Here is a 12,243-nt window from a genome sequence, read left to right as displayed (position 1 = left end):
GCAGCAGACCGCGTGCTGGTGCTACCGGTAACCAGGAGAGGGTATCGCCTCCTGATCCCTTCGTGGGTTGGAACATCAGTATAAAATAACAGAGAGAACGGACAGCAGATCAGACGCAGTCCTGCAGCTCCAAAGCCGTGAATCAGGATGAAGACTCTCTTGAGTTAAGCTTTGAAATAATACCTCATTTTTAGCGGTTACGCTTTCGCGTTTTGTAATGTCCCTACAAATCTTTGAGCCTGTAGGGTCATATTTGCAAGCTTTTATCAACAACTGCAAAAACGAAAAGGATATTTAAACTAACAAAACTCTTGCCTGCAGGAGTTAAGGAAAAAGCAGATACCATGAAAGCTGTGATGAAATCATGAGACCTGGAAGCCAGGAAATACAACTTAAAATATGAAAAGATGAGGCTAGCTACAAACACGCTGAGGTTTACATATTGATTAGTCTTGGAAGAGACACTCGCAAAAACAGAAGGGAATAGGGAAAAAGGCTGTGGCTCAAAAGAATTATTCTTTATGGTAACAGTCATGCATTTTCTATGCAGGCATGTGTAGACTTTAACGGATAATGTGTAGAATAGAGCAGGGCAGGGAAAACTACATAAGTAAGCAAAATGCTATTTTTTTGGAATTACTTCTATATATGTGGAAATAGGTGAAGATTGGCTAAACTGTAGAGTGGACAATTTTGAAATGATTGTAAAGACAGCTGAGTGCAACAATTTGAATAGCACGCAGGCAGACCACAGACTGTCATGCCAGTATTATGCATGGAACTAAAACAAAGCTTTTTGTTTCCAGATTCACAAATGAAAATCATCCAAACTATCAGGTCAAGAACCTCTGGTGTGCCAGGCCTGACAAGTAGCATGAAATAACCTTAAACCAGCCAGAAGCAGTGAGTGAGGAATTCCCCTTGTGAAGGGAAACTGTACTGGGGCCTGATGGTAGAGGTCTAGGATGCTCTGGTGGGTATAAAGAGAAGGGGAGAAGAGAGAGTTCATTTACATCCAAAAATAAAATAAAATACTGAAAAGCCACTGCCAGCATATAAATCAAAGCTGTTCCTCTTCAGGTTTAATGCAGACAGACATCCGTAAACTCAGGGCCAAGAAGCTGAGACAGCTTTTAAATGACCTTGCTCTCCTGCAAAGTCCGAAGGAGCTCAGATACAGAGAACCTGCTCTTTGCTTTCAGGCTTCTTTGCGGGTTGGTTAACGTTGCAAGGGTGGCTGCAACAACCCGTTACCAGGTCATACTCTATTTTGCTGCTAGGAAATACACGAGCTAGATAAATAAAGTTACTGGAAATAAAGATGCCATGAAGAAATAAACATGTTATGTTCTGTTTGGCAGTAAATAACACTTGTTATCAAAACACCTGGCAATTTTAAATTTTGTTATTTGTATCTTTCTCGAATAAAATACTGAATATTTTAAGCAGAAGGAACTGCTCTGGAGAAAGAACTGTAGTAGAAAAGGAACACGATAACAATCAACCTCAGTCATGCTAGAGATTAATTCATGATGCCACTTGCACTGAAAAATTACTCGTATTTCACCTCCCTTTTTCCAAAGGTCTTCTTCCTCTGAAAAGGAATGTTACTTTTGCTGTTCAATTACGTTTAACCATTCAGTCAGATTGAGCTATATATAAACGTATGGACTCTTGTTTCAGATTCCCTTACTCAGCTCTTGCTTCGTGAAGAGAAGAGCTGTGTTCCAAGGTCACAACGGATTAATCTTGACCTGTGAACCTTGAAAGTGTAAAGTCTTAATCTAAATGTATTACTCTACAGAGAGTAAAGTGAAATGTACTCTGTATCCATGACAAATAATGAACTGAATTTTTCTGACTTTACTCCTTAGTTGTTAATTAAGCACTTAACTACAAGATCTGTTAACTCTTCAGTGCTCTTTGGATAAATTATGTGTCTATAAATAGAATGGAAACGTTTGGCCCTTTGAGCAGGTGCGATGGAGGTATCTCCTCCTCAGGTATTTTGCAAGATATTTTTTGCTGAGCCTTGAGGATGCTCACAGTAGAACTGCCAAGGGCATGCTTTAGCCTTGTGAAGAGTATAGCATTTACAAATATACATGTTTAAGGCTCCCAATACTGTTCTGCCAATATTTTTATGCTACTGGTACTATGAAAAAAATATTTATATTTCTGGTTATATTTTTTAGAAATTAAGGCACAAGACAGAGAGGCAAGTGAAATAGAGTTATTTTAGATTTTTTTTTCTAAATGGGTACTATCATCATGAAATCATATGTACAGCAAATAAAGGAAAAAAAAAAAAAAAGCATGACTTACATCACCAGGCACCCTTCAGTTAACCAGAAGACATTTAAGTCAAAACAGATTTACCAGGTGCTTCTTGTAACCGTAACCAACGCAAACATTTACGGTCGTGACAATGCAATTAGTTGTGCTAAACAGACGCTGCGAAATCATTTTCAGAATACATTAGGACAGTCCTACATGGGTGTTTTCAGCAAGTAGGTACCTTATTTCCTGCAGATCTGAGGCCCGACACCAGTGGAAATGTAATAAATCTATTTTTATCTCTCATCATTCATTCTGCAGCACTGACAGGCACATTAGGCACTCCTGTCTAAAATTAGTTCTGTTCGTGCTGGAAGCAACCATTTATTCTACCACACAATTTGCACGCTTAATATGGGAAGGCTTCTTCTGGGAGACGTTGCACTGGTTGCGCGAGGTTTCTCTGCAATACCCCGACTAGTTCCTGGAACGTTCTGCTATTATAACCAGCATCCTAGAGCCTTGTGAGTGGTACATTGTTAAAGCTCCTGTTAACCTGCAGATCGCCGTGGGAATCAGAGTGGCAGACCAGCTCTCAGGTAACTAAGCAGTAAGATAAAAGGACGGTTGGTTTAGGAAGTGCCAAGCTTTGACCCCACGATTGCAATTTGAAAGCAGAAGGGTGCCACAGTCATCACAAACGAGCCACAGATTCTTCACCAGCAGCACAGCCCCTGCAGTGGCAGCTCCAGCTGCTCCCTGCTCAGCCCTGGCCAGCCAGCTCCGCAGCGAGAACACGCTCCGGTCAGACGCCTTGCGAGCACAGAGGAGCCCTGGCCCTGCCCGTGACACGGAACTACCAGGTCTGCACCTCACGTTTGCAGTTCCCAATTTAAGGCCGTGGAGGACCCCGGGGGCACGCCGCCGCCTCCCACGCCGCACCAAGCTCCCCTCCGGCTGGCACGGCGCACGCCGACCTTCCCTCCCGCGGAGGGGGTCACCCTCCCTGCACACCCCAAACACCCAGTGCCGCCACTGCAACAGGAGCAGGCAATGAGCATCTGCGGTGTAATTAATTCCACGCTCAAATTAACTGACTCTTAATAAATAGATATAGTAAAATGAGCCATAAGTTAAGAGATGAACGATTTCCAGTCTCAGTTGCTGACTTCACCAGAACTAGGCTGATCAAACCCAACAAGCATTTGACACAAACCTCCCTCCATTCAGCCTGGAGGAGAGAAGGATCCGGGGACACCTCGCTGCAGCCTTTCAATACTTCAAGGATGCTTATAAAAACGATGGAGGGGGACTCTTCACTCAGGTAGATAATGACAGGACAAGGGGGAATGGTCTTAAATTAAAAGAGGATAGGTTTAGATCAGACATTAGGAAGAAATTCTTCACTCAGAGGGTGGTGAGGCATTGGAATAGGTTGCCCAGAGAAGCTGTGGATGCCCCATCCCTGGAGGTGTTCAAGGCCAGACTGGATGGGGCCTTGGCCAACCTGATCTAGCAGGTGGCATCCCTGCCTATGGCAGGGGGGTTGGAACTAGGTGATCTTTAAGGTCCCTTCCAACCCAAGCCATTCTATGATTCCATTTTCTGCTCTTAAGACTTAGCCTCTGTTACAAATGTCTGTCTAGCAACAGAGGGCTCCACCGGCACCCAAAGTGTCCTTAGTGAGACTCATTTAGAAAAACAAAATAAGATTTTAAACGAGGTGTCAATTTGTGTCGAAAGCTGTCCATCACCATAGGAGAATATGAAGCAATTCTTCTTCTAGACACTGTGTGATTTCCCTGCCATCATCCTGGGAGAACAAGTGCAAAGTTGGCAAGTTTGTGCCAGTCACAAGTCTACAATAGTTAGCATATTATATACATTTGCTACAAATTCCACCTGATCTAAACCAACATAACATCATCATTTTTGGATCTTCCATTTGATATGACTGTTACTATTCCTGTGGTTGGGTTGATCAACCACTGGATGTCACTATTAGTCTAAATATATAAACCCAAATAGCATTTGTTTGGCATTAGAAAATTTTTAAGGACAAGGTGAATCTGAGCACAATAAATAACGATAATATTTAAAGATGCTGAAAGCATTTGCTGAAGTCTCTCGTTTGTTTCAACTATATGGTATAAGAATGCCTGATTTAATATTCTTTTTTTCATTTTTTGGCGATTCCTGTACAAATCTGACAGCAACTCACATGTTCTCAATTTCACTGCTCTCCTGACAGCAACTTCGTGTCCTGTGCCATGTGCTAATTTCTGTGGAGAACCAGCATCAGAATCCAGCATCCTGCAAAATGTTCCTCCACTAGCACCAGCTATGTTGCTGGCTTTTCCTAGGGATAAAAAGTACCTTCTTCATACCTCTGGCATAGCTCGCTGTCTCCCTCCCATGGACAGTGCAGACAACAGATGCCTTCAAGTCTTCAACCCCAAATTTGATTCTGACTGATGAAAATGTGTCCAAAGTCACAGCTACACAAAATGTGCCAAATTCAGGAGCCATCCAGATACACCTGTGAATTAGGAGGGAGAAAGGGAATCTTTTATTCTGCTTCTTCTAATATCTTCAAGTGCCAAATTAGAGGAAACTAAGCTAAACTAATGTTCTTTGTAGGGTTAAAAACCAGATGATCTGGTTCTCCAGAGGGTGAGAAAAGTTGCACAGGCAAAGTAGAATGAGACAGAATAAGTATTAAATCATTGAACAAGGTGCAAGGCAATGGAGAATCTGAGCCAAGGAGCATAAGAAAGAAATGAAAATGGAAAATACAGAAAATAATAATACTAATAACCCAACTCTACCCGTTAGATTATATGAATCTTACTTTCATAAAGCTTCATTTTAACAAGGTCCTAACTATACTGCAGGGAGAGGCAGCTTCAGGCAGTACAAAGCAGAGACCTGAAATGGCAGCCCTGAATCCCTTCCCGCACACTGACACGGTAGCTGTCTTGGGGCAAAAACTGACTGGAATTCATTTTGCCTAGGGTGGAAATCTGCTGTAAGGAAATACTGAAACATTAGGTATGGATGTTCAGGACCAAAACAAAACAAAACAAAATCTCTCTTGAATGTCCCACCAAAGGCAATAAAACACCTGGTGAGAAAATCCCATATTAAAAAAATCTAGACAAAGCTTTTCAACATATAAATTTAAAATTGTTTTTGGAAATGAAGATAAACATTAGAAAACAACTTTGAAATTGAAAACACCAGTCTGATTCTCACTAGCCATTAAAACTAAAAAACAAGGAAAAAAATGGTGGGAACTGCTTTTAAGTCAGTGGTACACAACTAGAATAAATAAGATGAAGATCAGGTCCCTTTCCTGACAGTCTGTACTTCTGTGCAATTATTTCCTACTGTAAAAGTAATAGCGTGAGTTTCCAACACTTCTTCAACCTAAAATACAAAACCAGATAATTATCCAAGTGACTTATATGAAACCATTTCTTCGGAAGCTCTTTATCTCAGAGAACAAGATCCTCTGAGAGCAGCTCTCATAAAAGGGACTCCAGGCCAGGGCAGGAGACCACTGCAAGGTCACCTTTCAGACGTCATTGTGCTGATGTACTGGGCTTACACCCGCCGCAGCCGGTGTGCTGCCCTTCAATTTGCTCTGCTGTGAACGGCCTGATTGCAGCTCCGTGCTCCTCAGGCTCCAGGAAAGACTGAGCATCAAACGGATCTCGCAGCAGCTCAGAGCAGATCGATTACGGCTCTGCTTAGCCAGATGTGCACAGCACAGCCCTGACGCCCAAGTGAGCTGACTTTGGCTGCGCTTTATGGTCACTGAGGCAGAACAAGAGGAGGTCTCATAATACCAACACATCATCAAAGAGGAGAAGAAAAGGTATTTGAAACAATTTTCTTAAAAAGGATGACCGATTTGTTTTACAATTCTTTTGAAATAATTATTTAATATAATTAGATTGCTCTGAACCAACGCTGTAATTTTAACACACGTATAATCACTGCAAATGACATTAAGAGCTTGTCTACAGGCAAATTGCATTGCTCTAATCATAATGGGATAGTTGAAGCTGAGCAAATCCCCAAGTCCAGGTATGGTGGACAGAAAGGAAGGGAAGTTACACCAGAAAGCCTAAAACATATCGGGTTTACCCTGACGTAGCTATTTCATATCTAACCAAAACAACTGGGCTTGTGCAGAAGCAAGGTATACACAGCCCAGACCACAAAACTACCATGGAAGCAGTGCTGAAATTTTGCTACACTTAAGCTTGAAAGAGAATCTGAGCAAGCGCCATTCATGTTGCCACTTAACGGTGCCTTCCTGCAGGTTGCACAGGGACTGGGGAGCGGGAGACTGGGACACGGGGAGGCTTTGCAGCGCCAGGACCACCGCCCTCCTGCAGCCGGGGCGCCGAGGGGTGCCTGTGCCGAGCACAGGGCAGCTGGCCTGCAGGGCCCTGCAGGAGCTTCCCCAGCACACAGCGGCGCTTGTGCAGCTCATGGCAACACAAAGGCTTCGCGTGACAATTAAATGCCTGCCCTTTAGCTAAACCTGCAGCAAAGGGTGCACGTGAACTGGTCAAGAAAAAGAGAAATTACAGGACACAAGCACTTCTTGGAATCAAAACCCCGCGGTTAGCCCCGGATTACCACGTGGTGGGAATTTGAGCTTGCTTCACCCCATCGCCGCTCGCTGGTGCTTAAGTCACGCAGGGGACTCGCAGGCATGGCGGAGCTGCGCGAGCCCCGGTACCAGCAGGTGTGTTGGAAACGCAGCGGCGAGTTTCAGAGCAGAACACCTGGGAACTCCCCATTCTGCAGACACTGTCCCCAGATCAGAGGAAACAGATTTTTTAAAAAATAACTACAGAGAAAGCCATTACAAACACTTCTGTCCACTGGAGTTCATGGCAAAATTCACAATTCAGTGGAAAGAGAAGTGAGTTCAGATCAGATAACTACCTGCACCAGGTCCCGTCTCAAAAGCTGAAACTAGAAATGAGAATGACTGACCTAAATACTCAGAAATTACTTAGTGACTATTAATGCATCTATTTTTGAGTGGTTAACTACAGACTTCTCAAAGAAACTTGATCACCAGAGATGAAACTTTAACAAGAGGGCACTTTTTAATGTATTTCAATCCGAGGCATACAGAACCACTAATCACTGCAGTGAAAAATTATGTCAGAGTTATCCCCATCTTCCCCAAAGTGCTGTAAAACCACATTTAAGTGTATATATATTTAAATTAATATATACTCAGACATAATTTTTTACTCTACATAGCAGAGATGGCAAAGCATAGTAAATGCTGAATCCACTTTGCACGGTACTCACCAAAGAACAAAAGTAAGAACACCAACCACAGGGCACTTTCCGCTAAGTCCACTTTCATCCCTGTTCTCAATAGATGAAGAATCTATACTAATTAGCGATCCCCAAAAACCTCCACAATTCCTAATGCACTAGGCAGCGACGGGATATTTTTTGCCTATTAGTTAATGAGTATCAGATGCAATACAGATGTAAATATACACATCTAGATGTTATTTATGGTTGCACAGATCTGTAAATAACCTAACAGAGGTAAGTAAAGGTATACTATTTTTCACCAATATTTCCAAACTGCTTTATTGTATTTCTCCCATATGTTCCTATGTAAAATCTTAAATTAAGAAAATTTAAGCACAGCGTGCCTTTAGTGGACTACATTTTCAGTAAGTGTCACTCAGCAGGTAGTAAAGCACGGCTATTTGTGCTGGCTGGGAGCGTAGCCCTAGATTCTCTGTAAGCATTGTCTGTGCTTTCGTATTTCTTAAGAAGCAGCCTGTTGAGGTTCCATTTTCAAATGTTTTTCATCAATAACGCCTAAAGGTGGCACGCTCACTAAACAATCTTGCTAGAAACAATACAAGACATAAAAGACATTAGATTATGCAGTCCATGTCTCCAAATGCAGCAAAAATAAATGCAAAATGCTTTGGGGTTTGTCACTTGCAGTATGCAACAGCTTTTCCTTTTGCTTTGCCTGATGCTTTGCCAGATTTCTTCAGAAAAAAACCTGCATACTAGGAAGAACGGGAAGCGCTTGTCTGGAGGTTACACCGTGGGAGCTGGGAAGCAGCAGGCTGGCGTCCCTCTTCTGACTTGCCCTGACCCTTACTGGGCCCTTCCTGCCTTCTTCTGCCCATCTACCGGCGTGGGCATCCCAGCTCCTGCGCTGTGCAACCCTTACAGCGCTACTACACAGCGTTATTATCTAATGCTAATGCTAGAAACAAATGAAGGACCCCAAATGGACTGGGACTTCCAGTGATGTGTGACGTAGCTGAAGACAGAGTTGAAATTCTTAAATTATATAATTGTTCAAATTCAAGTAATAGGACCCAGAGTAACAGCTGTTTTCCACACCAAATTTGTAATATTTTTCCCAAATTCAATCTCTTCCTCACAATTCAGAACTACCCAGAGGGAATTTCTCCTGCCCTTCCTTGCTCCAAAAAATTTACTTCTCATCCTTCAGCAATTCTGAGCTGCACAGTTTTTCTTTTCCTTTTTTTTTTTTTTTCCCTATTTATCTTCCCCATTCCCTGCTTACCCTGTTAGCAGCAGTACTCCCACATACCTTTGTCTTTTTCATCTTTGCCTCTCCTTCCCCTCTTTTTTTTTTTTCTTTTTTCCTTTCTCCTCTCTCCTGATGAATTCTCTACTTAACCCGCTGGGACAGGCCTTACAGTTGACTCCAGTCATGCAGCTCAGCGCAGAGCTGAATGAAGATAAGGGCTTTGGACTGCAAGGTCCTCAGCGTGAGAGTGCGCTTGTGTGTATCAAGTGCTGGGTACCTCTGTACATTACTCGTATATGGAAGTGTATACCGGGAGGCTGCCTAGGCCCAGGTGTGCTGGGGGAAAGCAGTCACTCGTATTTCCCACTTAAGTACTACTAAGATTATGAGGAATATTTTTTCATTTCAGGAGTGCTGCAAAAATCATTTATTTGATGCTACCAAAGTATTCTGAAGCCAAGAGGAGCTATGCAGAAGATACTATTTTAAATAATAGTTTCCTAATTCCTTGTATGAATTCTAGCTAGGCTAGAAGAAGATCTTGAAGCAAAACCATCTAGACAACTTTTATTTTCTTTTGGTGAGGAATTACTCATTGCAGTTCTACTACACAAGTCCATAACGTTGCCACTGAGCTGCCAGCTCCTCAGGGCAAGATTTAAATCAAATCCTCTTCTGCTTTTTTTTATTATTATTTATTAAATCAGGAAACTATTTATATTCATTTCAGGCTTTGTAATCTTCTCCAATCCACTGTTAAAAAATAACAAACACAGAAAAGAATTCCCAAAGCTGAATGTTGACTCTAAAACCCCTTTTCCAGCCTCCTATTTAATCAGCCTTGTGGCATACTGGAAAATAGATCATTTAGTTCCACATCATTATTATGGGAATAAAAAAATCTTACAGTCAGGCTTAAAGCACCTAAATACCTAAAGCCACATTCTAATCTGTAAAGCACATGGGTGTAAAACAGGCAGGCAATTTTTCATTTCCTTGGGGCACCATTGTTTATGGTGACTGGCAAGGGCTTTCTGTATTTCATCAGGCCCTTTATGAGCACACTGCCAGGCACGTAAAGCTGCACCCGCTGCATTAGTGATCGTATGTGCAGTGGTACATCTACCCCAGCAGAAAATGGAAATGTGGCTGCCGAGGGGGACAGTGGAAGGACTGACTGAAGGAAATCTGAAATCACTGGCTACTGTTTAGAAATACACAGGACATAACATGACGTACACTGAAATTAACATGAATTTGGTCGTGCTGCCAGTGAAAGCCACTGCAATTGAAGTAAATTGTTAGTTTTACCCTTAAAAAGTCTTATAAAACACTCCCTTTGCCTAACCAGGAGATAGTCACCTGTCTGCTGTCAGGGTTTCTAACCATCAGAGAACAGAGGGTGAGGAGAGGCCCCTACAACACAGAGAAGGCTCCCATCTTCTTGTCATAAACAGCAAACCAACCAACCAACCAACCTCTACAGTGTTACAGACGTTTAGGAACCGGATTATATGACACCCCTGATGGCACCTGGCTGGGCTCAGTTACAGGCAGTGCGTTCCAATTGTATGTTCCCTCAGCAGCTTTGCCAGTGGCATCTGAGAATGTGAGATTGTTGATAAAAAAAAAGCCTCAAAGTACATTAATGACAAAGTGATAATATCTTTGAACTCATTTGGGTTTGTTTCTTTCACATGCTGTTCATCAACACTCTAAAATCAAAATAAACAAATGTAAATACTCCCTAGCTGAACAATGCTGACAATGCTGGCAAAAACATCAATAGAGATTGAAGACAATTAAAACGGCAAAAAAATCTCTGGGGAAGGACCTATCTTAGATATTTTGTTTTGAAATACGTAAAGCTGACCATTCTTTTCTTCGCCTTCCCTCCTCTCCCCCCCCTCTTTGGGCACTGTCTTCATCCGTGCATACCACTGCATTCATTGACTGCCCTTAGGAAGGTTACAGAAAAACACCTTCTGATGGCAGCGTTCTAAAAGCAGCCACATTAAAATACAAGAAGAAGGCACAGAGTCCTGATCCCTGTATATTTCACAAATATTTGAAGAAAAGACAAAGGCATTTCTAGACCTAGCCAGCAAAAAAAAGCTTGTTTTGTTTTTCAAAATAAATAAATGTCAGGGACTAAAATTGCCCGGCTTATTCTCTGTGCACCACGCAGAGATTACGGCTGTCCCTAGCTCTGCTGGGGGAGCTGCACGAGCCCACAGCAGGCAGGGGCAGGAGCGGTGTGCACCCCTGGGTGCCCCGCGGGTGGGTGGCAGGGGCAGCAGTGCCAGGCAGCGCTACCAAGCCCTGAACTGGGAGTCTGCATCCTGGCACCGACAAGCAGAAACTTGACCTGATAAAGCCTTTCTCTCGCCGAGCTGCCTTGCACTGAAAGAACATTTCCCTTCCTGCACAGGGCCAGGCAGACATGGGGGCGAGACGGGCAGCGGGTGTCGGGAGGCGAGCGGGGTGCCCGCGTCTTTGCTCTTTGCGGGCAGCATCTGCGAAATGCTGCCCACACTTCGCAAGCCGCAGGTAGTTATGGCAGCCGCCGGCTGATCACACGGCGCTGTGTCGTACAGAGGCGGGCTGGCGGTGTGCTGACTGCGGAGCGGCAACACGAGAGGCTGATTTAAAAACACAGACACGTAAGCAAGGCAGAAACCCCACCTCCACGTGATTGCCTGAGAGGGATCAAACGGGTGGAAATGCCACAGATAGACACACTCCTCCCCGCATAATTGTTGCTACCACAGCTGTGGTGGGGAGAGGGGGAGGAGAGCGGATGATGCAAGGAGCTTGGCATCGCACTCAGCAGGCGCACGGCTGCTCGCTTTCCAAAGAGGCGAGGCGGCCGGCCTGGGCGCGGGCCTGGGAGCAGGCCTGGGTGCTGGGCCTGGGCGCAGGCCTGGGTGCTGGGCCTGGGCGCAGGCCTGGGCGCTGGGCTTGGGTGCTGGGCCTGGGAGCAGGCCTGGGTGCTGGGCCTGGGCGCTGGGCCGGCCTCTGCTCTTCCTCTAGAAGCTCCCAGCCTCGGCAGCCCGCCTGCGCCCACTGCGTCCAGCCGCTGCATGATTTACGCCAGCAATACCGGTTCCCAGTCACTTATTTTCAGAGCTCATTAAAAAGGGTAATTAAATGGTCGTAGCGTCCCCAGCCTTAACCCTTTTTAGTAGATGAAGTGGATAATTAGGCATTGTTAGCTCCGTTTTGCATCTATGGAAACTGGTGAGAGAGGCTAATGCAAGGTCACGGGGCTACTCTGAGTCAACTCCGGACAATAATACACCAGTTACTAACTCTTTCACCCAAAAATGTTGGGATGTTTTTGTTAATTCCAAGGAGTTATACATCAAAACTGCTATTCCTGTATTATCACTGAG

The 12,243-nt window shown here is 44.0% G+C and overlaps 1 protein-coding gene across 4 annotated transcripts in view; it reads right to left on the bottom strand.

The window, feature by feature from the left end:
* Positions 1-12,243, bottom strand: part of MNT (MAX network transcriptional repressor) — an 85,702-nt gene that overhangs the window by 57,784 nt on the left and 15,675 nt on the right. For all 4 annotated transcript variants that reach the window (XM_080562748.1, XM_080562746.1, XM_080562749.1 and 1 more), the window contains one exon: positions 4,665-4,816. In XM_080562748.1, coding sequence (XP_080418874.1) covers positions 4,665-4,806 — 142 coding nt within the window. In that variant the 5' untranslated portion in view covers positions 4,807-4,816. The remainder of the gene's footprint in view (positions 1-4,664; positions 4,817-12,243) is intronic.

Source organism: Anser brachyrhynchus (genome assembly GCF_964034855.1).
Source record: "Anser brachyrhynchus genome assembly, chromosome: 20".
Classification (NCBI taxonomy): Eukaryota; Metazoa; Chordata; class Aves; order Anseriformes; family Anatidae; genus Anser; species Anser brachyrhynchus.
Note: the sequence above shows the minus strand (reverse complement) of the source record. Positions and strands in the feature narration are given on the sequence as shown.